General features: G+C 31.4%; 1 protein-coding gene across 5 annotated transcripts in view; it reads right to left on the bottom strand.

Moving 5' to 3' along the window:
- Positions 1–1,981: 1,981 nt before the first annotated feature.
- Positions 1,982–25,825, bottom strand: part of LOC112596717 (probable Ras GTPase-activating protein) — a 132,781-nt gene continuing 108,937 nt past the window's right edge. For 2 of the 5 annotated variants that reach the window (XM_025342496.1, XM_025342497.1), the window contains 14 exons: positions 10,812–10,909; positions 7,514–7,608; positions 6,790–7,029; positions 6,605–6,706; positions 5,344–5,528; positions 5,092–5,258; positions 4,571–4,992; positions 4,350–4,498; positions 4,114–4,280; positions 3,731–4,023; positions 2,921–3,669; positions 2,698–2,852; positions 2,492–2,637; positions 1,982–2,433 (listed from right to left, as the gene is read on the bottom strand). In XM_025342496.1, coding sequence (XP_025198281.1) covers positions 2,178–2,433; positions 2,492–2,637; positions 2,698–2,852; positions 2,921–3,669; positions 3,731–4,023; positions 4,114–4,280; positions 4,350–4,498; positions 4,571–4,992; positions 5,092–5,258; positions 5,344–5,528; positions 6,605–6,706; positions 6,790–7,029; positions 7,514–7,608; positions 10,812–10,909 — 3,224 coding nt within the window. In that variant the 3' untranslated portion in view covers positions 1,982–2,177. The remainder of the gene's footprint in view (positions 2,434–2,491; positions 2,638–2,697; positions 2,853–2,920; positions 3,670–3,730; positions 4,024–4,113; positions 4,281–4,349; positions 4,499–4,570; positions 4,993–5,091; positions 5,259–5,343; positions 5,529–6,604; positions 6,707–6,789; positions 7,030–7,513; positions 7,609–10,811; positions 10,910–25,825) is intronic. The other 3 variants (XM_025342498.1, XM_025342499.1, XM_025342500.1) reach the window with 3 other exon arrangements.

Below are 25,825 nucleotides of genomic sequence, written 5' to 3'. Positions count from 1 at the left end.
TAGCGCATTGGCGTACGGTGTACAAGAAGACAATGATCTTAAAACCCAGTTTTTTTTTTTTAGTAGACAGGTCCATTAGTTTTATATTGATAAATTCTATAATCATAAAATATTTATCTATACTTTACTAAAAAATAAATTTTTTATCTACAACGGCATCATTTGTGGAAATATAATTTTACCAAGGCCTATTATTTAATATTTACCGGCTGCAGTAGTTCCAAAGAAAGTTCAGGGGTAGCATATGCTGCCTCTACTGTTTTGGCGCGCATGTCTATGGTTTATTCTTAAGTTGATCCAAAACATATAACATGTGGAACAAAATTGGTCCCAGTTAGATACTAACTAAAAGTTGAAAATTGAGATTTGTTAACATATTTCCTATGATCATATGTATAACTAATTACTAGGGTCAACATTTTGGATGTGCTTAAATCTTTAATATGTTAGAGTTAATAAAAAAAATTGATAATTTTTTGCCTTTAATTACATTTTGTAGTCTATATGAGACTATGGTTATTATTGTGGTCTAGTAAATTTTGCTCAGGGACTCGTAAGAGTTAACAAACAATTTGTGTATAAATTAAAAAATATGTTATCATTATATGTATGCTGCAACAAATAGGTTGCAAGTATTACAATAGAATATAGTTAACTGGTTAATAGGAATGATTGCCTTTAAACTTCATAAGAAATAATCCATAATGCTTGTAGTCATTATTCGTCAATTCGAAAATCTCCATAAATTGAACTAAACACTGAGTCCCCTGAGAAAACCTCTATAATTAGAAGAAAATATATGTATTCCGGTCCCCTCGATAATTCGAATTTCCTTAAACGCGATTGCATGTAAGTTCATATGTAAATACAATGTACATACATGATTACGCACAATCTATATGACGTTTTTGTAATGAAACTAATAACGACGGTGGTTTAATATTATCGTAGTTTATAAATGTTATTGTACCTTACCTACCTGATCTAAACTTTTGTCAGGATTGCAATTTTTTGAGTCATCTGAAATGAATGAAAAAAAATGCGATGATACAATTTTCAATGCTATCAGTAATTTAGATAATGCTATGAACCACATTATGTCCAGCAATTTATCATAAAAAATAACAGACTTCTTTAATATGTAAAATATAATAATATAATAAATAAATGTAATATGTACATACATACAATAATTTTTCACCTCTCTTTTATTCAAATTTTTAACTTGGTCCCCTGAATTTCGAATTATCGAGTGACTACTATATAATACTACAATCACATTAAGCTACCTATACATATTATTATAAACCATTATATATGAATAGGAAAATAAATAAGAAGACTTGATTTTGAAAGGTCACCAAAAAAAAAAAAAATGTATAATTCGTCAGTCCTTTTAGAATTAATACAATGATTTGTCAGTAATAATCTTTGGTACAAAACTTATTCTCAAGAAAACACGAAAAATAAAAATAAAACCAAAATCATTACATATTTTGTTTTAAGTTGAATACACCCAAATCAATATTGAAAAATAAATAAAAAATAAACAATTCAACAACATAACTCTAACAGAATGTAAAAAAAAAAAAAAAATAATAATAATAAATAAATAATAATAATCATTGTTTAACACACTAAAATAATAATATTATAAACTACCAGTTTGTTAAATTAAACGTACTTCTTAAGTAATATAAACTGAAAACTTGATAAGGAACATTTAGCAGCTAACTTAATGATCATAATGCGTTTAAAATCTACTAACTATTATAAAAAAAAAATAAATAAAAAAACAGATTCATCAAAGAGAAAAATTACATCTGTTTTAAAAATCTAAAAGTTTTGATAAATTCGCATAAACCACCAAGTTTAAAACAATATTAAATTTGTTAATAATAATTTTACATGAAAAAAAAAAATATATGTTTGTATAATTATGCAAAAACACATTAAAGTTAATAATACTTGATAATGATTTGAAATTAGTAATTTAATTAAGTTTATTTAATGTTAAAACATATTTATATAATAATGCAACGACCTATCCAATGTGGTCAAGTTATTTCGAAAGAATTTTATTTGAACCAATTGTAGACAATACATATATATATATATACATATATTAGATAAACACTATCTAAATTTAAATATAAAACACGATGAGAGGACAGATTTTAACAAGATGAGCTCTTGAGTTCACCTAGTTCGGCAAGCAGTCTATGGTTGATATTGGGAGTTGGACTATTGGTTTTTCCATTGGTCATTTGGTACCGTTCTTTAAGCTGACTTAAAGCATTCAACAACCGATTGTTAGCTGCATCCAATGCAGCAATCTGGTGTTCTTGAGCTTCAATCACACGTTGCTTGTGAGTTAGCGTGTCAGACATTTTGCGTTGTTCACGTCTCAGTTCATCTTCCACAGACATCAACCTGAAAAATAATAGTGAAGTTTAAAGTTGTCGTTAAAGTAACCCACAAGGCTACTAACCTAGCTATTATGTTTTTCATATTATCTGGTTCATTATCAATAATTTCTGGTGAATCAGGTTCAGATTCCAATTGCTGTTCGGCCTGTTCCAACTTTAATTTAAGTATTTGCACATTGGTTTGAAGACGTTCAATTTCTTTCTGGTACTGAATTTATTTTATTCATATTAGAGTAAAATATAATTTATTAAAAATTTATTAACTTACGCTTATTTGATCAATGGAGCGATTAGTTTTCAATTTATTGGCAATATTTTGATTTCTTGTGTCTTCATCTTCAGAAGAATCTTCAGACATTCCGCGACTGGAATCAATGGATACACGTCTTCTTAAAGGCATTTCAGCAGGACATATTTTTATATCTGAAAAAAATATTTTAAGATATTTTTAATCAAATAAAACATAATTAACATTAATGAGTATAACATACCACCAGGTAAACATTTAGGATTAGGGCTGACTCCGTTGACTTTGTTTGGAGACCATTTCCAAGCTAAGGACCTGGCCATACCACCACCATTGCATTGTGGATTGGTTCTTGGAGCTCGGTGAGGTGGTAGGAATCTTGGTGCCACTTGGGCTATTTTATCATTAACTGGAGTATTCTCATCTTCAGAAGAGCTGCACGATCGTGGACGTTGTTTTCTTTGGTGGTGATGGTGATGATGGTGATGGTGATGATGTTGATATACAGGATTGACAAATGCCAGAGGAGGCAAAGCAGCATTGCCATTAGCTAATGGCGGTTTACTATTGTTATTAGTCAAATCAACAGGACTTGAGCTCTGACTGTATGCTGCAAAACTCTGATAACCTGAAGATGCTACATTTGATAATGTAGAAATGGACATTTGACTTCCTTTTTGCTGTTGGTCAATTTCAATATCAGAGTTATGTCCGTTATTATGATTGATGTGATGATGAGGAGTAAATCCATTGTAAGTGGAAACTGGTTCATCAAATTTTAGCTTGGGGCAAAGTTGTAGGTTAGGTGAACCGGGATTTGACGAGAAAAATGCATTGCGGGGTAGAGTTGATGCACGTCCTGTATTGGTCATAGGACGTTTTTCACACAACAGTGTTGAACTTCCAACCAAATTATTTGTGCTGTTCAAGGATGACCCTTGTGTTGACCCATACAAACGTTGAGCACCATCTTTCAATGTTGGGTCGTTATATCTAAAATAAAATTAAAATAAGATATGAAAATTATATTTGTCGTATAGTTCCTTATACATACCTAAAAATGTTTTGATGTACAGGCTGGTAAACATTATTCTGATCATTTGATGGTTGATTTTCAATATAATTTTTTAATGGTGTTCTAACTCCAGCAGGCTGAGCAAGTGCTAATTGTATTCTTTCTAGTATCATGTGCAACTTTTCTACTTCCTGAAGACGTACTGGAGATATTTTTTCCACACATTCCATTAACAATGTATGAAGTATGCTCAATTGTTTGGCAAGGTCGATGTGTCCATCAAACTCAGTTGAGTGATCTTGAGGAGTCGAATAACCATTTGGTACAGGACTCTGAAAATTTAATGAAACCATTTATAAATTATTTATTTTTATCAAACTGTCAATAATTTGTTCATGATTGAGATTTAAATTGAGACTAACAGATATAATTTTTAAGAAAGATTTCATTGAAGCTGCTTCACGTTCCAGAAAATCATTCATAAACTCCATGAAATTTTCTTTTCCTTGAAATCGTGTGAAGTTAGCCAAGGTTTGAAGTGTTTTTGCCACCAGAGTCAAATTCCGTGCTGCTTTTTCATTAGGATATTCTGTGAAAGAGATAAAAAATCATTACAACATATTTAAATTATTAATAATTTTTATAAGCTTAAACTAACCATGTGTAATGTTAAACAGGCTAGGAGACAAAATTGCCGGACACAAAAATCTTAAGAAAATACATGCTGAAATTAAATTGTCACTAATATCATGGCGTCCAGAACTATTCATACGTTCACGAAATCTTGTAAAACACTCCCGAAGTTCACTAAAATAAAATAAAAATAAATAATGAAATTATATATGTAATAATTAATGAAGCAATTATATTATTGCATACAATGGAAATGATGTATGCGAAGAGAGTATACGATTCCAAGTGGTTTCAACGGCATTTCTTAAATTGGTCTGCTGTTTGGCCAAGTTAGAAGCACTGCCCGCTTTTAGAGGATCCACTTCACAATCGAAACCAGTTTGCATGACATTTGACACAAGTTCACTCAGAGTCTCATGTAAATACTTTTCACCAGTCAACTTCAAATATGCTTCCATTGCCTTAGTAGCTAGTGAGTTGCCTCTGAATGTCAGCCGATCGTCTTCAACCTTTTCTATATCCATCATCACAATGTCAGACAAGAACTCTTTAGCTAGATTTTCCTTTTGCATGACATGCACCAGAGCCGTGGCTATGTCTTCTTTAGCCTTCACGCCGACGACGGGTTCCAAAATTTCACAAATTGTTTTGTAGTCTGTTCTTAAATACTACAACAATAATGTATAATTTATTAGATTTGTGAATAAAATTTAATAGGACACTAAGATCCAGCAATTTAATAACTAAAAATCAACATCTTAAATTACTTGTAAGAATTCTTGATAGATTTGTACGGGCAATATGTCGACACTCTGAAAACGGCATTTAACTCTTAAGGACGGAGGGTCTTTGAGGCTTTTCTCTGTGGTCACTGGGTACCACTTTTCGGTGAGGAATCTGGACGTGACATCGTGTACTGGAATGCTAACGGTGCCTTTGAAACACAGAAGAAAAATACAGTTAATTAATATGTTTTCAAAAATATTAAGTATAAATAAATTGATAAACTATGCCCATACCGACTAAGAAGCTCTTATCCTTTTTCTTCTTCCTCTCACCTTCCCGATACAAATGTACGTTTATGACGCTCACCTCAGGTAAACTAGTAAAGTCAAAGTGTTCGCCCCAAAAACAGAGCTCCGATTTCTGTTTTGACGACGTTCGCGCAAACAGTGTTTTGTCGAGACACAACTCGCAAAAATACCTGCGTGAACCAACAGTATTAATTATATTTGTATTTATCGATAATGTTCATGATTAAAAATTAAAATGGACTATATTGTGACATATTAATTTTTATAAATTTAATGTTATGCTGTATAACGTTGGGTATTTTAAAAATTTCAAGAAAATTAATACCTCATACACCAATACAAATGTAGTAAAATTAAATTTTGATCTTGCTCTACAAAAATAATTAGAAAAAATTATTTTGTCCTTTGTAATTAACCCGTGATATGTAGTTTGATAATAGTCTATTACAGTAATTCCCAATATTTTTATCTCCAAATATAAATGATTAGCTTAATGCATCATACAAATGATAAAAGGGGTAAATTAGGCCGAGTTAGTAAAAACGAATTATAAATTATAATTTTATATGTATAAAAGCAAAAAAAATATCATAAAAATTAGTTAAAAATTTTTAATTTTATAAAATGCAATTACGAATTATCTAAATTGCTTTTTCGTACCACTGGTCCATACAATAATATTAATAATAACTACTAAACTAATTTTCTGTGCCAATTTTTGTGACTTAAGGGCATATAATATTATGCAATTTAAAATACTTATAAAACACGTTATTATTTTTTTTTTCATCGAACTTCAACTTTAATTTCATATTATGAAATTATTTTCTAAAATTATGAATAAAATTATAAAAAATATTGTTAATTCTATTAGTTTTATTAATTTATAAGCATTGTATGATTTGAGAAGTATTTAACTTATAAGATGTTTATAAATAATATACTATTAGTTTAATATACGATATCACTTATATATATATTAAAACTCGAAAACATTTAGAAAAGTATGAATAGCAAGTAAAAATTATAGATTTCGAAAACCTATTATTACCGGTTAAAAAAAAAATACGTAAGTAGGTATATACTTAAGAAATTATTACGATATAAAATAAGAAAAACTATTTAGTTTTATGAACTAGATAACTAGCAGTTTTTTTTCTTTTCTTTTATAAAAATAAATAATATAAAACTGACACAATTATAGTGTAACCACTAGTAGTTGTAGGTTAATTAGACGATCTTGTACCTTTTTTTGTTAGCCAATCCTTTTGCTTCTAAAATCCATATTTTCAACGCGTTTTCCGTACGACGCATGTGTTCTTGGTCGGGTTGTACAGATTTTCTCAAACTGTGTAGAAAACCAATGTAAATTTAATATTGCAACGTTAGTTACTGTGCATACAACAGTTTGAAAATTTTTAAAAAACGTACCTGTACACCCATTTGTCGCGTTCCTCGGCAGTGCGACAGGAAAAGTATCTTGTATTACCCGCTGGCAATGTCACCTGGAAACAGTTTTCCCGGCCCAATACGGACGGGTGTAGAGGTTTGATCTCCACACCGCCACTACTAAGGTCCAACGATTGCATGATACTCTGCGACTGGCCAGAGAGAAGCGATTCGTGCGAACGAGACGTTCTCAGCCGAGGTCCGTTGCCTGGGCTAGCATTTCTGCGATGGAAATACATAATGTTTCGTTATTATTATTATTTAAAAATTCTGCAACCGTAGTTTGTCAATCGTCTATTTTACATATTATTGTATACAAAGGCCACGGTATTTTATTGCATACTCACTCCCTCCTTATAAGTGATTTTATAACAAATTAATATTTTTCGAAACAAATACCGCATTACCTACATAAATATTGCAAAAAATCACGATACGTATACGCTATAAACATTTGTATGTATCTAAGTGTATTTTTTTTCAATCTTATAATACAAAAGTTGAGAAATTCGATTAATTTTGAATACTTTTAAAGTTTAACTAATTTCCAAAATATTTAGTATTCAAATAGTAATTATTAAATTATGCCAATTTTTAGTTTTAAAGTTAAAACACGGTCAGGTTAAGCATACATTGATATAATATTACACATAGGCCAGTGTATCTATCTACAATTTATTAAATACATAATTAAATTGTTGCTTACCCATCAGATTCCAGCGCTTTTTTACGCTCCAATTTTGTAACGCTCTTGGTCCGTTTTAGTGGATTTGATCTGAACGACCGTTTTGAAAAAAAATTCTGTTAACAAAAAACTATATTGTTAGTAAATGTCGATGTATTATTGATATCGAATTAAATTAAAAATCAGTAGTGTACACAAAAATTTCCAATAGGGGCAAAGAAGAGGGTTATATTAAAAATACTATTAATATAACATGTTTTGTATAAACATATTCATGTTTTATTGAAAAAAAATACACCAAAAGGACATTTAAATGATCTCTTTCATTCCAGTTTAAATACGTTATGTTTTCATCACTTATCCAACGATAAAATAGTTTCGATCAGAATAAATAAACTAACCTAACATTATTGCGAACACACAAATTACAAGTAAATAATATATCAAACAACACTGCGCAACGACTATCGATTTACATCATCGTTTCGGCACATACTGAGATGATAACAGTTATTATTTGTGTTCCGAGTGAAAGTTTTAAACGAGGTTTTTTTTCGTGAAAAAACTTAAAACGTATTTACTGTTTTTTTTTTTTTTTATAATTGTATGTTTATATAATACATTAGTATTATATTCTAATACGCGCACGAAATAAAATAGAATATAACATATATCATCATATCCTACTATAAGCTAAATAATTCCAAAATAACAACAGCAGCCAGTGGGCGCAGCGTGCGACTTCGAAAACGCTTTTCATCCTCGACCAACCCATCACATGATCGATGGACAATTCATAGTATTATATATAGTGATGGACAAAAGAATACAGCACAATATTTCGTTGTATATAATATGAAAGCGCTTATGTCTCGAAAAGTCCACATTTAAGTATAGTGCGTGCTGATGTCGGTTTCGAACATACGATATTATTATATTAAGTATAACAATACCATAAACTATGTTATATTTTCCAATGATTTGAATAATCTCTGTTTTGATAAAACTGTACCAATAATATAATCAAAGTTTCCGGTTCATAATATATTTACCGGTAAAAACATGAATGTCTTTGCCCTTCACTGGACGATGTTTTGGTGACTAAACTTGGAGTCAATTTTTGACTATAAATATGCACCTAGTTTGTAACACATACAATATGTTATTGCATCCATAGTCTACTTATATCGGTGTAATTAATAATGAAATATGCGTACCTTATAAACAATAGGTACACGGATGTCAGATATAGAGGCAGATCTAGCAATCTAGGAATATAAACAGAGAACTAAGTTACAAGACACAAAAAAGGGCAACTTTAATATAGTCATAAAACATAAAAAAAAAAAACACCTATTAGTAATTTTAAATATATATATATAAAATATTGATAATATTATTCATTTTATAAATTAATTAATAAACGAGAAAGTATATTAACGCTGAGCTCGGCCTACATATAGGCCATACATAACTTGATAAACGTAAAATCGAACGGTGAAAATAAAATCTATCGTTTTTCTGTTACCTATATATATATTAGATCTGAAATCATTTTTTACGGTTATTGTACTGTAATAAACATTTTTTTTTCTGTCTAATATAACACTTATTTTGTTAGGTATCTTTCTGCTTAATCTATGATTGGCGTTGATCGATATTAAACGATAAATGAGTTAAAATATTAACCATCGTCAACATAAATATATGATTATTTTTACATTTTCTGTTATTAAAATAAAAAAATATCATCAAAATCAACATATTTTGGAATTAACTTTTCAAAAGTTTTTAAATGTTAAATGTTCTTTATTAGAAATGACTATAGATACAAAATACAATACAGTAATTTTTACATCTTTAATATCAAGTATAATTTTGGATTTTTGAACAATCTCAGTCGTTTTTAATTATTACCATAAAAACACAAATGTGTCTGCTGAATTTACTGCTGAATGTAAAAAATTTACTATTAGACTAATTTCCTAAATGAATTTTTCCGTTATTAGATAATTGGTATTTGGTATAAATATAGGTACATACAGACACATAATTAATAGAAATCATTGCTTTGGCGGTGCTAATAATATAACAACACATGCAATCACAATGAATTTACTAAATTACCGAAGGCGAATCCTCAGTGGCGTTATGTGAACACAATAGTATTATTATGTACCTAATAAGCGTGTGATAAATATATATGATATTACGAGTCCAAATTATATAGTACCTACTTGTATACATTAAAACATTTCTAAAATTTCCAAATCATTTCTAATAATTCTAAAATCTCTGTTAAGGTAGGTACTTATTATTTTCATTACAAATTTATGGATTTCGTGTAAGGAGTTAAAAAAAAAATGTTTAAGATTCGTGTTTTATTCGAAGATGATTAGAATATTCGTATTTTATGAAGTATAAGATGGTATTTTTATTGCTGACGCATATTATGGTTTATGATATATATATTATATTATTTATTAAATTGTATGCAAATTCATCGCCTGTTGGCAATTACTTTTGTATGATTTAGAACGATTGATAGAAAATTTACACATTCTTGTTCGTTATTGAATGAAGCACATACTTTTCTTTCTTAATACATACATTTTTTTTTAAACTACCAAGTGCATGTCTAATTAAATAGATTTTACAATTTTGTTGTAAAAATAATTAGCACCTGGCCAACTACCATAAAATATGTATTAATGTGTACAAGTGTACCAAATTCTATAAAGTATACTATATTATAGCGGATGCACGCGCGTTTTATGCTAGTTTGTTTGATGAGTCAATTTAGATTTTACGAGCGGAAACCCTAAGTCATCGTGTCGACATTAATTGTCTACCGTATCTACCATGCCATCGAGTATAATTTTCATATTAGAGAGACAATCTCTTTGAAGAATTTCTTCACTCTTTTTGAGATCAAAACGTTTACATTGGACATACGCTACACAGAATATCAATATCATATCCGCACGAGCCATAATTAACCGTAATATAGCAACCGATAAAGGCCATTATGTTGTCGGTCTTTCAAATTTCGATACAAAAACTAACGTGTCGGACAAAACATGATCTTGGCCAGATGATCTATATGACCAGTGACCACCATATTTCATATTACAGGTATACACGACTAATACGGTTTATGCTCGAATACTTGACGATAATATATAAGTAGAAACGTCTGAAAAGTTTCTCACGGAGTGTAAACATTCAATAATAAACTCCTACTTACACACCATAGAACAATTATTAATGCATAAACTTATCAGTACGTGTAGCAATAATGATAATAATAATAACTTACCACAATTCTCGAGGGTGTAAGTTCCAGTGACCTAGTGTTGCCAAGCACTGGAGTCGTGGGGGCGCTTCCTCGGCGACAGGCTTTTTCGTACGAAGTGTCTGCAAAAACAATAAAATCGAACGGTCAATATAGAATTCTTTTTGTTTTTCACTTTTATATTTTACACGATACACATAAGCACAATCAAAAGAATATTGAGAATGTCCTCGACCGTACGGCTTTACACAAAGACTACGACGGTATTTGTTTGAGGATTTTATTTACCTAATATTTTAGTTGCCTTCACTCTGAGTGCGCTGTCAGTATTACACCTATAATAGTATTATGAAGATGATTATAGTGCCTAGCTGTAAGGATGAGAATGTTTTTAAACGAGCGACACGATACGACACGATACGACACGATACGACACGACACAACTGGCGGACGAGCGAAAGCCAAATGACGTATAGAAAGCGCGAATAGATGCGTGGTGAAAAAAAAAAAACTCTCCACGACAAATTGATCATGCAGAACGTCGTCCGTCGTCGTCGTCGTCAGTAATTTCTCCTTCATACGGTCAACAAATAATATCCTATAAGGTTTACACACTCACGCGCGAGCACTTATATAAATATTCATACTTCATGAATAGGTAGTATAAATGGTATTATTATAATAATATGAGTAATAACGTTGCGAATTATTGAGAGGACGTCCGTTCACTTACGACTGTGTTTTAGGAAGTTTTATTAAACGGACGAATATTTTTAGAAAAAAACGAAAATGCACTGATAACTGATTTCATAACACTGTTTACTATTAATAACCAAAACGATAAAATTATTTCGCGCTAACCAATATCGTACAATGAATATAATATAATACAATTACAATAGAATAGTACCTACTTCTTTTCATATTTAAATCAATGCAGGTTTCCTGCGTAATTTTGAAAAGAAAAAAATTATATTGTGATGAAGAAATCCCTGTAATAAGAGTTTTTGTCCACGATAAAAGTCTTCGCATTATAAACATATAACATAATTAATTATTATGTTATACCTAGTGGCGACGGGCCGCACACATTATTCAGTTTCGTAACAACGATTACGTATTTGCGTACTCTTTGTACGCACGATATTCCTCTTCTAGGGTACGCCCGTAACTTATGGAGGGACAGAACGCGTCTGTTGTCGCTTTAGACTTCAGTTGTCACGTACAAGCCTGCAGCGCGCAACGGGTAATTCGTCCGTATTTTATTTCTTCGTAGGGAGGGGAAGGGAAGGAGTGGTAAAGAATGAAACGCGGACGAGTTTTGATGATAATATATTACAACAAAAGCGTCAACGAACTCTTGCGGTTCTATTATTTTTTTCCTACACGACACTGTGTATATTGTCTATCGTTATAGTGATAATACGCAGGACGACGACTACGGTTTTGTGTTGCGTTATCCAGTGACGGAGAGTGAGGAAAAAGAGAGGAATACAATAATAATGATAGTAATGAGATACTAAGCAATTTTAATACATTCTCACGTTGGAAAACATAACTTCGTGTCATTATCGACAATACCAAATGATCCATTGGTTATTATTTATCCGCTAAATCGTACAATACAAGCTTATCATGCGTTAGGTGTCTTCTCTTCTCCGCACCGCACAGATGCTTTGTGAGAAATATCCACTATTTACTGTCGATATTTCCGTTAAGTTCTTGTATCATATTCGGTTGAAAATTATACATATCACAATAATCATACTCGCAAGCAAATAACCTGACGTTAATATTAAAAGGATTCTCTATTCCGCACATAGGAGGAACTAGGACCTGGGCCAACTGGGCCTTGGCCCAGGCAAATCTTGCCCAGTATTAATATTTACAATATAATTACTATATTAAATGAACATAATAATATATTATATTATGTAATAATAAATAATAATACATAATAATATCACATATTATACAAGAAAATATATTTGAAAATAAGTAAAATATATTCAAAATAAATATTATGATTTGTTTCTTAGTAAAACAATAACTAATTATAATTTAGTGGGAATTATTTTTAGAAGTATCTTAAGTTCTAAATATTGTATTTATTTTTTGAAAATGTTAAATAATATGGAACGCATAAATAGTATTATAGTGTTTCATTTAATTTTGTTATTCAGACTATTTTTTCATTCATCTTAAATGGTTTCGATTATTATAGTGCAGTTACTACAGGTATACATGTTAAGACTAAACCTATTTACCATTATGACCAGGGACGCCTATAGGCAATTTGTTACTTCCATACATTGAGATATATCATGGCAAAAAATATCGACGTCAATAAAGTAATCGAAAATGTTTAAAAAATGGTTCCATATTATCGTCGTTTAGTTTTATAAATATTCTCTGATATTTTTAAAGTATTTTCTTGATTTAAATAATATTAAAATGCATTGATTGTATCATTTAAAAAAAGTAAATTTTGTTGTTTGAATTTTAGTAATTTTTAAATATAAAAATATAAAATGCTATAAAAATATAACAGCACATATATGAATGATTTATATATGATATTATGTTGAATCAAAGAAATTAGGATTTTGACTTAAAACAGAAAAAAATAATGAACTGTAAGTACTCATATATACACATTATTATTTTTATTTTTAAATAAAAATTCGTAGATATTTAACACAAATATATAAAAGTGTGTACAAATACAACAAATTAATTAAAAATAAAATAAATAATATCAAGAATATTTCACCCCTTCCTAGTTCCTTCACAGTTTATAAATACGTATCGAAATTGATCTAATAAAAATTTCTAGTTCTGTAGCTAATATTGTCTCGGGAAATGATCATCGACATAAATGTTTGCAGCTGTCGTCCCTTGTCTATTTGTGTATGACGGTATATAATAATAATAATATTACCTAATAAATAGCTACGTGAATTATACTTATACCTAATGTCCTGTTAGTGTATTATACGAGTGGATATTATATTATTGTCGCGGTTGTAATAAAACATAACGTCGCACTTACTCCTAAAAATAAATCATAAAAGTACAAGCTCATAATTTAAAATTATGCATAGGATTTTAATATTTTTACATCAAATTAGTATACCTACCTAGTACCTATATATTAAATTTTATTTCATGGATTTATTTTGTCACCTTTTTTTCTAAAGTAACTAAATATATACCTACATATGGCCAACAGAAATTTGAAACGTTAAACGTTTTTTTTTTTTTTGTTGTGTTACAGATATACTTATGTTATATGATAATTAACACGAGTAGATTATTATGTGTTCACGGTAAATTAGTTTGAACACTTGACACACGATGATAATATGATATTATATTTTAAATACACATTTTGTATTTGGCCATCAGACTAATGTACTATTGAACGGTTTATAAATATTATTTTTGAAGTTTTTTTAACATCAATAATCTGTTGTTGATGACAATACAACAACACGAAATATTTTGAGATCTTATTAAAATTTTAAAATATATTGTATTATAATTTATGATTAAGTTATAATAATATACACCACTATCTTGAAATGTGAAAATAATGTTTCGAAACAATGAATGTGTTACATTTTACAATAACGATTATCTGTTTTTGAAAATCGGTTGATACAATGTGTTATATTGTGTATATGTTTCGAAAACAACATCGAGGGGCGGAACCATATCGAGAGGTTTAATAGATTGGTGACAACAGACGTAACATCTGATGAGAGAGGGAGCGGTGGGAAGTAGACCTTGAATGTTGTTTATTAATCATTAAAAAACCGAGTAACCTTTTGACGTTTAAACCGCCGCTACGATTTAATTTTTTAAACGATAGCGCTCGCAATTGATTGGGTACGTAATATCATACACGGGTAATGTGTATGATGGCAATTCAAAGAGTTCCGTTAAGATTTAAAAAAAAAATATTACGTCCAGTATAATACACTCAATGCACATGATTCGTTGGCGTATGTCTACTGTATACTTGTGTCCCTATGTTACAATTTGTTTCATATTTTATTGATATTAAAAAGCATATTGTTCATAGTGAGCAGCACACAAAGTCGGTATAACTACGTATAATAATTATACAGATTGTTATGTTAAATACGAAATAGCCATAAGTACAAACAGTCTACACAATGCAAATATTGTTTTTGATGTATATGACAATCTATCAGAATATATAAACGAAATTGATCGTTCTTAATTATTATTTAAGTACACACTCGGCCTCTAATTGTTTGATTGTTTGAGTGTAGAATGCACGTTGGTATGTTTATATTGCGCGGAGTTCACAAAAATTAAAATTACGATCAGTCCCTTGTTCGAAACGTATTGTAATGGTTTAGTTTTTGAAACGACTATTAACTTATCAACTAGATTTCGAAGAACGAAATCTAAAACGATTATTGTCTATTGTCATATTTCATGTTATACAGTAAACTAAAAAAATTAAAATACAATAAAAATGTACGCGGTTTAATGGGCGCTGTGTACCAAGTCTACCCTTACTACGCAGCTTTGTTAATTTAATCGCTTATAATTATTTCCCGGTGGCTAATCCACACCGCTATTATTATAATAGTTAGTTATAAAACTACTTATAAACAATATTATTTTGTTTCGTTATATCCGTTTTTTTTTTTTTTTGTCTCGTTTTATTGCATAACGTATGGTTGAACATTAAAATGTCCATTACGCACATTTACCACGCGGGCATGCTGAAAATACAAAACCATTCGTATTTCATGCATTGTTAACATATTTCGAATAGACAAAAATACACTCGAACAAAACAGGTTTGAGAGATAAAACGTTTTATTTGAACTCGTTTAAAGCTTAAAAATAATAATATAAAATTTATCAACTCAAGTATCGTTTAATACCGTTGAATAAACAGCGTTTTTATGCAATATACCATGCGGTGGAATAGGTAAAGGGGAGTTCAAAACCACACAAAACTCTCGAAAAGTATTTATTATTTAAAACGCTATTACAAAAAATGTTTCGGAAAAACAGAAATCACATTATTATCATACATAATAGTGAATTATTTAAAAATACAATACGTTCGAATAACACCAACGGTTTGATTATAATTCATCTTAAATTTGTGTTATTGTTATTTTTGCTACTGTTTGATAAACGCGACTCGGCCGGTCTCCGTTGCAACTCTGTCCAGTTACGTGTTAAACGCATATTGTTTTTTTTTAATTCCTATCGTCAATTTATCTTATAACTGTTTTTATTTTAAATAATTATTATTATTATTATTATTTTTTTTTTTAATGTTTCGTCATCACCGGGTCCCGTCCAAACAACAACCAAGCGCGTCTAGACTGAATCGTACCTATGCGTTGGTATACACTACACACAGTATCATATTATACAACAATAATGCAATTTAATCAAATATTACGATAAATAATATTATAGATATTCGACTAGTCAAAAATCCCATTCTACTATTGAAACGGGAAACGAGAGTTTCCTGGATTTAAACCGGATGGAATGGTTAGTGGTGTGTGTATGGAGGGGGGGAGATAAGTGACCGGAGATCCTCTCTACATTATACGTTACGCTTTAGTGCTTTACGCAACAGCCATCGTTCCCCGATTGTTCGCTGGATGCGTGCTCACGGAATACATTCGTGTCAAAGGATTGCAAAAAGTGGCCGCAGTCGATCGGAATAAACGGCTTAAAATGTTTTGGTTAAAAATATAAAAACCGAACGCGTTCGGTTAGGTAGTACGTTATCCGTCGCGCTGCGTCATACAGAAGGGTCGCTGCAGGGAAGAGGCACGTCGGCGTTTGACGTAGGTACCTGGTACACACAATAATATAATAATCCTATACACACTACATACATAAAAACGACCCGTTGTATAACCGGTTCTGAACCATAATATGATTCCGTAAGATACGAAAACCAGTATAGGTATGCACCATGCACATATTAAAACACACTCGGTCATAAGCCGTTTCACGCAGACCTGGTGGACAAAATAATGAAAAGAAGAAAGAAAGGAAAATAATATTATACCTCCTCGACCGGTTGCCGGACATGTATGTGGTAACTACCAGCACGTTCTCCAGGGCACGCAATGGTCAATCGATTCGACCAACATATCTCGTCTTTTTGCACTCGATTGATGGAGTCCGGCAGTAAGCGACTGAAGAAATTAGTCATACGGAGCAAGACGTAAGAAAGTGAAAAACTATATGTCTCCGGAGGAGGTGGGGGTGAACGCACCGAACGATAAAAGACGTGTTTATGAAACGAGTTTAGAGCGAAATAATTATTAATTTTGCGTTTCTATTGCGATCGCGGGAAATAGAAACCAAAAGTTTTCAAATCACTATCGAAAAACGTACGATAGGGTGGCCATTCGTCCCGAATTTTCCGGGACGTTACCGGTTTAGGAACTCATGTCCCGGTGTCCCGAAAAACTTTTTCGGGACAAGGTGTTGTTACCGGATTTAGCTATCAACATAATAATGTCCCGGAATTTAACTTTTTTTAAATTATTTGTTGATAATAATAATCACACACAATTACACAAATACGCATATAGGCTCGCACCATGGATATATAAAAATAAACTATATATTATTATAATATATATGTCCCGCACACTCTGCAGCTGGTGTATACTGTATACTGTACTATGGTGGGTGCGAGTCTTATTATGACAGCATTCGGTTTATTATCATTGTATAGAAATCTATTTATAAACATTATACATGGTTTTATAAACGTATAATACTTATTGTTATTAATGATAAATGTCGTCGAAATATTTTATACCATGTTATTACTATAACCATAATCAAATATAATCAAATAGTTTTATAAACATCATGCTAATACATTTTACATAACACTAGTCAAAAATAGTCAAGTCTGTCAGTATTCGTTCACTTCAATTCGCGCCCGACAGACGTTCGATTAATCTGGTTTTATTTGTGTTCTTTTCGTTTAAATTATGGCACCAAAAAGACTATGTCACTTTAATGAAAATTTACAAAAAGAATTTCCATTCATTAAAAAACAAAAACCTAATGATGATTTTAACGTGCAGTGTACAACTTGTCAAGGAACCTTCTCTGTTAGCCATGGTGGACGATCAGATATTAATGATCACCTTAAAAGTCAGAAACACAAATTGGCCTCCAGAGCGTCATTGCAGTCTGGTAAAGTTTCAAACTTCTTTTCTAAACTAATTCCTGATAAAAATGATTTTGCGTTAGCAGCTCGTGAAGCTACTTTTGCATATCATACGGTAATTCATAATCAGAGTTTCCGATCAATGACATGCACTTCAGATTTGATTCGTCAATTATTAAATGACAAAAAATTTACATGTGCCAAAACAAAAACCAGAGAAATAATTGTAAACGTTATTAGTCCGTATATTGTTGATAATATCGTTAAAGAATTGCGTTCTGCCAAATTTATTTCGGTTTTAGTCGATGGTTCAAATCATAAATCAATAAAATTGGTACCAATTCTTGTCCGTTATTTTTTGCCTGACGTTGGTATAAAAAATAAAATTCTCGAATTTTCAAATTTGCCAGGTGAAACGTCCGATTTAATAACTAAAAAAATTATAGACGTTCTTACAAAATTTGGACTAAAAGAAAAAATTGTAGCTTTGTCAGCGGATAATACAAATACAAATTTTGGCGGAGTAGCTAGGAAAGGGAAAAACAATGTTCACACAAAACTTCAGACTGAATTAAATAAAAAAATACTTGGATTAGGCTGCTGTGCTCATATACTACATAACGCTATACAATGCGCCTCTGATAGTTTACCTATAGACGTTGAAGCCATAACAGTTAAACTTTTTGGTTATTTTCATATTTACACTGTTCGCGTGGAAAAATTAAAAGAATTTTGCGAATTTGCAGATGTTCAGTATCGGGATATTTTAGCACATACTAAAACAAGATGGCTGTCATTATCACCTGCTATTGATCGAATTATTTTAATGTTCAGCGGTTTAAAGTCATACTTTCTTTCACAAGACTCAAGTCCTAAAATATTAGTTGATTTTTTTAAAAATGATAAGGCACTGTTGTATATGAAGTTCATACAAAGTATGCTCAGACTATTTAATAATTATATACAAAAAATTGAAGGAGAACACATTTCTGCTTTCGAGTTGATAGATATACTAAGTAATTTAATAAATAATTTAGAAAACAGGAAGAACGAACATTTCATTAACAGTGAAATTGAAAATATAATTAAAGTACTCGAAGAAGAAGGATGCTCAATAAAAAAAGAGTTTGATACAGGAAGTCAAATATTTTTTGATTTGTGTATAAAATACATACAAAAGTGGACAATGCCTAATCAGACATTATTAACTGAATTAGATTGGTTAAATTTAACAAAAAAACATACCGTAACATGGCAAAATGCTAAGAACACATTAAATTCTCTTTCAGAATTCGTTTTACTTAACGAAGATGATTATTTTGATGAATTTATGTCATTTTCAAATATTTTTCAAGAAAAATTCGATGAATGGACAAAAAATTCTACTTCATTAGAACAAAAATGGTTACAAATATTTAAATTGTTTAAAGAGAAAGACGTGAGTATTTCAAATCTTGCAGCAGTTGTTGAATTTGCATTTTGTTTGCCAGGTTCAAATGCATCAATAGAACGAGTGTTTTCATTGATGACTTCCACTTGGACCGACGTCCGTAATCAAATGGATGTAGCAACTGTAGAAAGTTGTTTGATTACCAAAACATACGGTTTAAGTTGCATGGAATTTCATGACGAAATTATAAAAAATCAATCGTTTCTGAAGAACGTCCACAGCACGCAAAAATACACGATGAAAGCTGAAGATAAAGTTTAAAAAACGTTATTTGTATGTTACTATATGAAGTTTAAAAAAAATGTACTGTATTTATAATTTTAAAATAAGTTTTTGTTGAAAATAAAAGTAAGTTTTCTATTTCTATAATTTTAATAATCAGTGTTTTATATTTCATAATGAAACCCACTAGTAAAAAATGTTAAAATAAAAATATTAATAATATTAAGTTAGATTAAACGATTAGGTCAAGTTAAAATGTATCGTCCCGGATTTCTTTTAATTTAATCTGACCACCCTAACGTACGAACAAAAATCAGTTAGGACCTGCAGTTGCACTAAACTGTAGGATAGTTACTGCGCTCATTACCTATCAATCTATCAACGATAATTATTATTGACAACAACAATCGCAATAAATTGTTTTATAGTGAAGTAATGTACAATACATTATAATTTCTGTTTGCTATTATTGTTATTTTCCTGTTATCGGTAACATTGTCTTCGTGACGTTTAGGTACACAAAAATATTTTTTACAACGTTATTATGTGCGTGATGATAAAAAAGGACAAAAATAAAAAAAAACACTAAGCGCAAGGACATCAAATTTTTTTATACGCCGAACTCTGCAAAAAATCACATAACCTCCTCTCCCCGGGATTTGTTTGTCGTAATTATTAAGAATTCTTAGAAATAAAATTATCTGTAGTGTGTGCAAATCTAAGGATTGTCCTATACAACATGACCTCACGTTTCCGATACATAGTATAATATTACTTATAACGTGATTTATACTTACAACCGTATTCTAAAATTGACATATTACGGTAGTCACGACATGCATTTTGTGTACATATTTATGCACACCTTACTATTATAATAGTATACTACTGTTATTATAGTTTTAGATATTTTTTCTCAATACGTGTAGCAAATACGTAGGTGTAGTATTCAAATTCATATATACAATAGCGAGCACTGTTAGTTATTATGTTTACCCTTTATATCGAGTAACATTATAAACAAATTATATACAATACAGGGTGGTCTCACCGCAAAAGCAGTCGCCCGTACTTCCGATTATACAGCAACCATCGAGAATAATATAACGCGCACACCCCTATCACCGATTTGTCATCATTCAGCAGGTCCATCCTTGCGTAAATATTGTTCTCGGACATATATTTCCTACATATATTGGTATAATATTAAATGTTGTATTAAGTTGTAAATCCACTCGTACAAATCAACTCGACTTGAAATTAAATATTCAATAAAAACGTCCAATAAATAAAAGAGGCCTCTTAAAATAATTATTGCGAATCAGACATTTTAAAATAAAGTGCTGCTCGTGTGTTTGACATGCAAAAACAATATTATATGAAAACAAGTAACATACCTGCATTATTATAATATATTACACGACAAGTGAAATAAGTGAGAAACGTTTTACATCACAAAAGTATATGCAATAAAATGTATTATAGCAGTGTCGATTGTCGAATACAATGATTTACCAGATAAAATATGTTTAATTATAAAATATGAAGTACAGAAGGAACGTGTAATATTATTAAGAAAAAAAAAATAATAAGATATGCAAAAAAGAAAGAAAAAAGTACATAATGTAAGACCAACCATACAAATTCAACAAATAATTCTTCAAGATTCCCCTCCCTTGAGAAAATAAATACTTAACTATTTTTATGCAAATACATCATGTCAGCCCCAGTCACTTACTATGCGCACTATAATATTTCCATCTAATTTACATTATAAATATTGTTTACGGTGCATAACTATGAAAAAAAAAAAAAAAAACAGAAAACTTGAAAAAAAATATTTTACACCGATGTACATTTTACTATAAACGCATACTTATTTTGAATATAAAAAACACAATATACTGCGACAATACAATCAAATATAATACTTTGCATTATATTATACAAATATATTTATTTTTCTTGTTCTGGGATTGTACAAAAAATAATATAAATTATTATTATACACTACTGACCTCGTGACCCTCAAAATTCACACAGTTCTCCTTCTAACACTGTTGTCGCTGTTGGTTAAATATCTATAGCCTATAGGTAGGTAGTCACGACGTCAGACTGCTATATACTGCGCACAAATCTGTAGCGCGATTTTCGTTTTATTTTTTTCCTAACGCTACAGATATAAATATATCGAAAAAAATATTATATATGATACCGTTGTCGCAACATCACGGCTGGTTGCACGATGTGGAGAGAGACGGAAAGAAACCGTCGCCGAAGGGCCCCGCGAAATCACGATAATAATATTACTCGATATACTGAAATGTATATTATTATTGTTATTGTATAAATAGCGCAAATTATAGGAGATTATTATTGCGTACATGTCGAGCACCGGCGTATAACCGACAACCCGCGACACCTAAAACAAGAGTGACGACAGAAAGTAAAATATTAACGGCAAAAATACACTCGTTGTTACGTAAGCTCAATTTGAGATCTATATTGATGACGTAGAGTAATAAAAATACCAAATACAATATTGCAATGTGTAGAATTATAAAACTTAACCAGCAACAGCTGCAGAGGCATGTAATTTTAATGCCTGATGTGAAATATCCCACTTCTTCGGTCTCATCGCAAACAGGTGCATGAGAATACAAGATGAATAAAAGCTTTTGACTTATACTAATGTAACAATATTATGCTATCGACCTTTATATGCAATGACATAATTTAACAAGAGTGGGGGGAAATGCATTTTATGTGAGTACGAGTATGCTAGATACTGTGGTCAAATTTCAATTGTGGCAGGACAGGGTAATGTTTGAAGTCAATAGTTATTATTTTTTCGATACCACGACAGTCGAGTAGGCGTATTGTATACACGACTTCTTTAGTTTTACAGTTTGTATATCATGTTATAATAAATTATCAAGATTATCAATAATTTTAGTTAATATTTTTATAAATTGAAATACATAAAACCTGTGGGAGTATTAGACCTCGTTGAAAAAAAAGAAAATAGCCAAGTGGACTGTGTACGGTGTTCAACTTGAGCGACAATGGAAATGATTTGAACGGGGGATAAGAAAACGCAATATAAAATATTAACAAAATTAAAAGAGAGACTAGGAGCATTATGGCTGGCATACGACAATCAATAAATCTCTCTACAACGTATATCATTCTATGCTATACCTACCGCCACTACTCTAGTGAGTCCAGGACGTCCAGGTGGTCGTTACCTGTATAAAATTTTGTCGCGTATGTGTGTACGGACTAAGAAGTCGGACAGACCGTATGCACACACGCGCACGAATAGTGGGCGTGGTCTTTGGCGGCGGTTTAAGACGACGAGCAGCTGCAGCGTGAGCCCAGCACGAGGACACGAGGAGTGTTTCTTTGTTGTGCACGAGAATCATCCGCGGGGAGGGACCGAAGGGGAAGAAAAAAAATCACATTTCGACTTGGATTTCAAGGATAAACGCCACGGCTTAAAAGAAGACGAGAAAAAATGTGAGATACGGCTACGACGACCGACGCCTATCATTATTATTATTATTATTATTATTATTATTATTATTAATATACATTAACGTGTTGTGTGACGTTCAATTGCATGTTCGCCTGCTAAAATATTATACATTATACCTACGACAAACGCCACACACGTATATTTAATAACAATTATAACGAATTGAGAGCGACGACATTAAGGTATATACCTAATACAATATTGGACGGCAATTAAAAAACATGTACCCATTATGGCGCAAACGATCTCTTTTGTTTTGTTTCCGGCGAGTAGGCATATACTATTATTGTTGTAGATGTACTGCCTAAGTCCACGTTATAGTTTTTTTTTTATTAGACGAATTACAATATGGCAGTTTTTCATATAATATAATATTATGTTCGCAGTGTTCACAACAGTGGCGCGCGTACGGTTTCCGTCAGACGTCTGCAAAAGACGAACACGCCCATGCACACGCGAAACACCCTTTTTCTTAGGGGTGGAGGAAATCCGGACCAGATGTAAATGGCAGTGGTATAACTGTACAAGATATTCTAATATATTATGCCAAACAACGATCTGGGGGATCATTCAAGATCATTTAAGTTCACGTTTGGACTTGACTAAGGCTAATAAGGGAGAGGTCCGTTTCACCGCTATACGTTATTCTGTAGTAGACCAATAGATGGCACCCGGTCCATTAACAAATTGGATCTATATTATTATGTCATTATAACGGCACGTGACCGATTTATAGAAATGATTGACTATGTACAGAAATTAATTATTATACGCATATAGATTGATGTAGTCCCGGTTTCATTACGCGGCAATGACGGCATTGCAGATGCGACGGTTTAATTTTGCGGTTTTCCGGTTCCGGGGCTTTAATCGCGTGCTAGACGATAAAATATTATTATCAACATTATAAACGTTCGATTTTGGTTCGGGTAATCTTCACGATTATTCAATATACGTATATAATACATAATATAAATTATCATATTAATATAATGAATAATACACTAATAGGTAGGTACTACTGGTGGAAAAGAAGTGGTCACGTTCGAAAGTTACAAGTCTATTGTAATCTCCTCTTTGGTAGTTGTTGTGAAAAATGTATCGCAGTCACAAATAACTGGATTACAACGACTACAGACGGTTATAACATTAACAATAATATTGTCCATAAAACTGGCGGTATCAACAGTATAAAAATCTGTCCTTGACACGATATCAACAATGTTCTGCAGTATTGCTCAACAACACACCATGTCGTATGACGTATTTATTATACATATAGGAGAACGAACCAACGGGTGAATTTATAAAATTAACACGTATTTATTGTTACATACACATAATATGGAAACCGTATTGTAATATTATATTTCATTATATTATATCGAATTTATTTTAGTAAAGAAAAACTATCACTGAAAACTGTTCATTTATTATTCAAATGCACGTCACACACGTCGTTGAAATGAAACTCTAATAATAATAATTAACGTCGGGTCTCGTTAAAAACCAACCTAATGGATTTTTTGGCGTTGACAAATACGTTTACACACACGCGCAGCGACGCATGAATCTATAAATCTCGTAAACTTGGCAGCGTTTTCAATATAAGATAAACGTGTACAGTGTACACAGTGAACATCACGACGATTTGCGTAGACTATATAGGTACGCGAATTGGACTGTGACGACGGTATTTTCGAATTACTCATCGATGATGAAAAAATATAATATAAATTTATTTTGTTTAAAACGCACGATATCAATTTAAAAACTGCATTACCACGTTTTAGTATCGACCAGCAATCTTATTTTGGAGAAACGGGCAACGTGATTGCATCCCTTTAAGCTAAGACCGAAAGACCGACTACATTACAACAAGATTATTGCGTTGATTAATTAATAACCCCGTTAATAACGTTATTTTCATATATTTAGAACATTGTTTTATTCTTTTTTCAAAAAAACAGTCCGCTGGTATAGGTATCAGGAAAAGTGTAAAATATAGAGGGTAAACCGTAATATATAAATAAAGTGGGGACTCGCCGGAGACTTGTACGAGCGCAGACAGACAGTAACCTACCAAATCTCTCGTTGAAATCATAATAATAACAACAACAACAACAAAATTCGAACCCCACAACATCGAAATAATGCAATAATTGTAAGTGAAAATGATCGCAGAATCCGCGTGACTAAAATATTATCGTACACAGGTATCGTTGTCGACGACAGCGCACGATAGTCGACGACTTTCACCGTACGCAAAACCCGACAACGGAAATTCCTCAGTGCATAAACACCCACTCGGCAGGTGGAAGAAAGAAAAATTCCGAATGAAATGATCGCGCGCGAAAACGAAAAAAAACTATAATACACGTGTTCGTTTTTCGTAGCTAGTGTTCGGCAATTTAACATGTCATATTTTATTCTCTTGCGTGCACGATTATCATAACATGATCATTATACTATATAGTACGCGCGTAACAACAATAATTAGTGATTAGTAGTCATACCAGTAGCCAATTGGAGAGAAGTATGTTTTGTACCTACTATCGAAGAAGCGTGCGCAATTACTACATTATTTTATCGGTGGCTTGTACACGTGCGTTACAAAC

Source organism: Melanaphis sacchari, unplaced genomic scaffold (genome assembly GCF_002803265.2).
Source record: "Melanaphis sacchari strain LSU unplaced genomic scaffold, SCAv2.0 Contig33_pilon_pilon, whole genome shotgun sequence".
In the NCBI taxonomy this organism is placed as follows: Eukaryota; Metazoa; Arthropoda; class Insecta; order Hemiptera; family Aphididae; genus Melanaphis; species Melanaphis sacchari.
The sequence above is the reverse complement of the archived record's forward strand: the minus strand, read 5'-3'. Positions and strand labels throughout refer to the sequence as shown.